Source organism: Panthera uncia, chromosome B1 (assembly GCF_023721935.1).
Source record: "Panthera uncia isolate 11264 chromosome B1, Puncia_PCG_1.0, whole genome shotgun sequence".
NCBI classification, from domain to species: domain Eukaryota; kingdom Metazoa; phylum Chordata; class Mammalia; order Carnivora; family Felidae; genus Panthera; species Panthera uncia.
The window spans coordinates 81,605,335-81,611,334 of record NC_064811.1 but is presented as its reverse complement, the minus strand read 5'-3'; the positions used below and the strand labels follow the sequence as shown (position 1 = coordinate 81,611,334).

Below are 6,000 nucleotides of genomic sequence, written 5' to 3'. Positions count from 1 at the left end.
CCCCCAAGGCTTAAGGGGGCCCAGAGGCGAGCCCTTCGATCCCTGGGAATTTTCCTGTAGGGAGCGTCCCCAGACCCCTCCGTCGCCCCGGCCGCCTGGAAGGCGGTTCCTGCCTGCGCTGGCCGCCCTGGGAGGTCAGGGGGCACGGCGCTGCCGAGGCGGGTGGCCGGGTCCCCTACCTCGGCGCAGTCCCCCGGCGGGCAGCGGGGCTGGTATCGCCCGCCTCCCCTCCCAACCCCGAAGTTGGTCGGCTCCGAGCCTGCCGGCGCAGCGCACGGACAGGGGAGTCCGCACCGACGTCCAGGCCCGGGAGCTCGGTCCGGGGGCCCGGAGGGATGCGACTCGCGTTGTAGCGGCCCGCGGGGGGCGGGGAGGCCGCCGTGAGGAGGCGGAGCCGAGAGCCCGCCAGTCCGCCGGGGCCGCCGCCACGGTCCTCTGCTCTCCTCCCCGCTCGCCACCGCACGCCCCCACCCCGGGCCGGCTCGCCTCCATCGCGGCCGCGGCTTCCGTCCTCCGTAGCTGTGCCGCTGGAGGAAACGGAAGAAAGCGCAAGCCATGGAGGGGAACCGGGATGAGGCGGAGAAATGTGTCGAGATCGCCCGGGAGGCCCTGAACGCCGGCAACCGCGAGAAGGCCCAGCGCTTCCTGCAGAAGGCGGAGAAGCTCTACCCACTGCCCTCGGCCCGCGGTGAGGCCCTCGGTGTCCCTTCCCTACCTGCCGGGTCCCCAGGCCGCCGTGTAGCCCGCCCCCGCCCCCACCATCGCCCCTCCGGGAACCGGCGGGGGGCCCCCGGCCTCCCAGATCCCGCCGCAAGGACCCCGGGGGGAGCATCCCGACACACCCCCGCCCCTGCCCCGACTGTCCCGGGCTGGGCCGGGCCGGGCCTGGGATGGGCTCCCGGAGATTCTCTCTGCACCAGCTTGCCTTCGAGATGCCGGCTCTCAGCTGACTGGCGAATGTTGCCGGTACCCCGGTCCGTTCTGTAAAGACTAGCTTCATTCTCCTAGGAGATTTGTCCGTCTTACCTGAGTCGGGCGTTATATATGGATGTTTGGTTGTGTGGCCCCCCTGCCACTGCATCCTTACCCCCAGATAAGGCCTAGGCCCCTAATGAGGTGAGGAATGGGGAACTCTAGTGGCTAACGTACAGGTCTCGGTTCCACCACCTCTGGGGTAGAACACCGTTTTCCAAAGCAAACATTTCGAATACCTGAGATGACACTGCTTTTCCCTAGTCGAGTGTTTCTTTAGAAGAGAGGAGCACAAATTTGGCAAGAATGATAGTCAGCAATGTTTTCCTAAATAGTATCTGATTTGGTAACACCATTATTCTCGATAAATGAGGCAAATCACTAAGGAATAGCGTACTGGACTGACTTAAGTTGAATTCTCTCTGTTCATGTCCTGCTCTGCAGGCTTTAAAGTAGTAGCAATAGCCAGCATTTATTGAGCACTTAAAAAGTGCCAGGACTTGTGCCTAGTGTTTTATATGAATTGTTTCATTTACTTCTCAATCCTATGTAGAGGTGAAATTCATTTGACCAGGTTTACCCATGTGTAAACAGACTTTTTGATGAATGAATGAATGAATGAATGAATGAATGAAAGTATTTTACCCAAGGTCACAGAGTAATTAGTAGCAAAGTCATAATAGTACTTGAGCTTTCCAGCTGCAAAAATCCTTTAAATACTCTGCTCTATTTTCTTGCCAATAGGATACTGTTTCACTCGAGGCCCAAGGTATTTCCAGGTTAAAAAATTATTGATAAGTTAGAACTCGAGGCTGTTTTATTGTTTTCTCAATTTTTTTACATTGTTGAAGCCTTTGTATTCTTTGCTTTCCTCATTTTCTTTACATTCCTGTTGAATACTGTACCGGGGAGGACAGGAAAAGGAAGTGAAAGAAAAAGGAATTAATATTTTTTTAAGTGTGGTAAAAATATATAATAAAAGTAAGTACTTAACCATTTTTGAATGTACAGTTCAGTAGTATTAACCATTTTCATACTGCTGTGTAACAGATCTCCAGAAGTTTTTCATCTTACAGAACTAAAATTCTGTGCCAATGAAAACAACTCCCCATTTTCTCTGCCTGCTAGCCCGTCACAACACCGTTCTTTATTTTTAAAACTTGACTACTTTAGATACCTTATATAAGTGAAATCATACAGTATTTGTCTTTTTTGACTGCCTTATTTCCCTTAGCATAATGTCCTTTGAATACATGTTGTAGCATGTGATGTGATTTCCTTTTTTAAGGCTGTATAATATTTCATTCACACACACACACACACACACACACACACACACACACACACACACATTTTCATTATCCATTCATCCGCCAATAGACATTTAGGGTGTTTTTATATCTTGGTATTGTGAATAATGCTGCTGTGAACATATGTGGGGAAGTATCTCTCTTCAAGTTTTTCTTGTTTTCATTTCTTTCCGATATATACCCAGAAATGGGATTGCTTGATCATATTGGTAATTCTGTTTTTAAGTTTTTGAAGAATTACTATACTGTTTTCCGTAGCAGTTGCACCATTTTACATTCCCACCAGCAGTGAGCAAGAGTTCCAGTTTTTCTGCATCATCACCAAAATTTATTTTCTGTTTGTTTTTAATGTTAGCCATCTTAAAAAGTGTGAGGTGATATCTCATTGTGGTTTTGATTTGCATTTCTTTAATGATTAGTGATGTTGAGCATGTTTTTATGTTTGTTGGCTTGTTTATATCATCTTGGAGAAATGTCTATTTAAGTCCTTTGCCCGTTTTTTAATTGGGTTATTTGTTTTGTTGTTGAGTTGTAGGAGTTCCTTATATATTCTGGATGTTAACCTCTTATCAGAGGTATGATTCACACACTGTTTTCTCCCATTCTGTAGGAAATCTTATTGTGTCCTTTGATGTACAGAAGTTAAGTTTGATGTAGTCTCGTTTGTCTATTTTTGCTTTTATCGCCTGTGCTTTTGGTGTCGTATCCAAGAAATCATTTTCCAGAGTTAAAATTTTTGCATACCGTATGGATACATGATTTCATTTTAGTCATTATCTAGTCCTAGAGGGACAGTTTTGACATTAAGCAAGTAACCCTTAAGACAATACCTTGGCATTTGAAAGCTCATCTCCTCCACCTACTAGTTTGTAACGTTAATCTTGGGCAAGTAGGATAACCTCGCTAGCCTTTGGCATTTTCATCTGCAAAATGGGACAATAATGTACCAATTTCTTAGGGCTGTTGTGAGGATTAAAAGAGTTAATACACATGGAAAGCATTTGACAGTAACCTCTCAGGTGGTTCAGTATCATTTCTATTTAACAAATGTGAGGCTCTGAGAAGCTTTAAACTTTTAGCCTGTCATTTTTATATAACCAATTTGAGGTTTTTGTTATTTGTTGAATGCTTCATTGAGAAACTTTATTCTTTGACTGTTTGTTGTCATTGTTGTTTTAAGTAAGCTCTCTGCCCAACTTGGGACTTGAGCTCACAAGCCTGAGATCAAGAGTTGCATAATCTACCAACTGAGCCAGCCAGGAGCCCCTATCAGATAAGCAATTTGAATCAGTCTGCTAAAGGATACTGTAAGATCTCAAAGCACAACACAATTTTTGCTCTTAAAAACATGAATATAGAAAAAATTAAGAAAAATAACGGTGAAAATTAGTAGTACAATGCCTTGTAGAGACAGTATGTGATTACCAAGTAAAGTGATAGGTTACGGTTGTGGTGTAGTCTGAAAACCTTAGTTCAGATGCAGACTTTGCCTCTGACAGTTTTGTAACCTGGGACAAGTTACTTAGCATCTCTAAGCCTTGTTTAGTTATATGTGAAATGAAGATTTCATCACAGGGTCAATGTGAGCATTAGCTGAAATAAAGTTATGCACAAATACTTAGCAAAGTATATGTTACATAAAATGTTCTCAGAAGAGGTTTATTGGAATCATTTAAGAATTTAGGGGAGGGAAAGGTCTAGAACATTTGTGTAAGTCCTGAGAAAATATTTAATGTAGAAAGAAATTGAAGCTGTCAGTTAAAATGAAATTTTAAAGTGTTATCCCTGAATTTCCCTTTGCTCAACTACCGTGAAACTCTTATAACTCAGAGTTTTGACTACAGGTTTCTCTGGATGTGTTTTCATACTAAGATAGATAAAGGAAAACATTGCATTTTGACTTCTGTTATTCTTATACAGTGAATGGGAAAATGTGAGACTAAATTCTAAGTAAATTCCAGAATTTTTATTCTCTTTACATTTTATTTTTGCCAGGTGAGCAGTCTGATTGATAAAACACTTTGAAAAATTGGCAAGAATTTTCCTTGAGGAAAAACTTGATCTTCAAATGGATCTAGGGCATTATTGCTTTCTATGTTTTTCATTGAGGTTATTATTTTATGGATCATTTATTGCAGTGGACTTCTAAGTGAATTGAGTTTTATAAATATCCAAATATTTTCATACTGTGAATTTAATTTATGTTCAAAAGGATTGATATGTAATGACTACTACATAGGAAATGTACATATTCTGGAAAAATAATTTCAGCAGGCAGAAAAGTAAATTACATTTTAGTTTCTTAAGCTGTATATTTGTTGAATTATTGATATATTTGGACTTGCACAGAGGGATACAATCTCACTGTTTTAACGCTTTACATTGCTGTTTACTTAGCATTAACTTTAATGTTTCATACTAATCGGGGGGCAATTTTTAGTATAGATTTGTTTGAGGAGGGTTTTATTTGGAGAAAAGTATTTTGATTGTTTTTAAGAATTTCTTAGTAATTTGAACCAAATGGTGGCCTGCAACTTCAAAAAAGGCCGTCCTGTGTCTGCTTTAATGAGTGGATACTCATGTGTGATTTGCAACATCTCTCGGCACTATAACAATTAAAATAGTCCTCTGTTTTTCCCTCATGTGAGAGATATGTGTGTAGATTTTTCCTTTCTTTTGCTACGTTATTTTAAAATTTAAATCTAATAAAAAATTCAAAGTTCTGTTCCTCTTTTGTTACTTAAAATAGTAAAATAAAGCTTTTTAAACTGTCATTACACAACTGGAGTATTAGCCAACCTATTCCTTTTAAGGCAATTCCATTTTCTTTCTATTTCTGACTTAATTAAAATTTAGTGACAAGTACAGATTATACATTCAGAACAATTATTTCAGTAACATTGAATTAAGTGTTATAAAATGATTTCCAAATTTCAGCTAATAGCCAACTGTTTCAGACAGTATAGTTAAGGAAAGAATACTAGGTTTGGTTTTGAACCTTAATTTAATAGTTGTGTGACCTTGCATATGTGACTATCTTTTAGAGCCTGAATTTCTTCATCTATAAAATGGGGATACATTTATCCTAACAAAAAGGATCTTACAGTAGTATCCTTTAGCAGACTGATTCAAATTGCTTATCTTTATCAGCTATAAATTGGGGATACATTTATCCTTACGGAGTCCACACTTCTTTGTAGCTGGGGAGACCATGAAAAATAAGACAAAAAGCCCTTGTCCTCTTAGAGCTTCCATTCTAGAGGAATGAAATATAAAGTATCTGCTGTACTAATAGCAGCTCAATTCCTGTCATTCGCCTTTTCTTTGTGGAAACTTAGTTATCTCATCTGTAATTTTCACAGGATTATTATAAGGATAGTATGTTATTAAGTGCTGTAAGAATGTCATGTATTATTACTATGGCAAAAGTATTTGGATACTGCCTCGGAGTCAACAGTATATTATTTATCTCTTTTCTGTCATTTTTAGTGACCTCGAGTACAAAATAATTGCTTTAAGTTAAGATTACTCTCAATTTATTTTTATTTAAAAAAAATTTTTTTTAATGTTTTATTTTTTATTTTTGAGACAGAGAGAGACAGAGCATGAACGGGGGAGAGTCAGAGAGAGAGGGAGACACAGAATCTGAAGCAGGCTCCAGGCTCTGAGCTGTCAGCACAGAGCCCGACGGGGGGCTCGAACTCACGTACCGCGAGAT

The 6,000-nt window shown here is 41.0% G+C and overlaps 1 protein-coding gene across 5 annotated transcripts in view; it reads left to right on the top strand.

Annotated features, from left to right (window-relative positions):
• Nucleotides 1-457: 457 nt before the first annotated feature.
• The window catches only part of DNAJB14 (DnaJ heat shock protein family (Hsp40) member B14), a 41,510-nt gene continuing 35,967 nt past the window's right edge, over nucleotides 458-6,000 (top strand). For 4 of the 5 annotated variants that reach the window (XR_007457848.1, XM_049630930.1, XM_049630933.1 and 1 more), the window contains exon 1: nucleotides 458-688. Coding sequence is in view for 4 of the 5 variants with exons in the window: in XM_049630930.1 (XP_049486887.1) it covers nucleotides 556-688 (133 nt within the window). In the remaining variant the exon portion in view is untranslated. The remainder of the gene's footprint in view (nucleotides 689-6,000) is intronic. The other variant, XM_049630934.1, reaches the window with a different exon arrangement.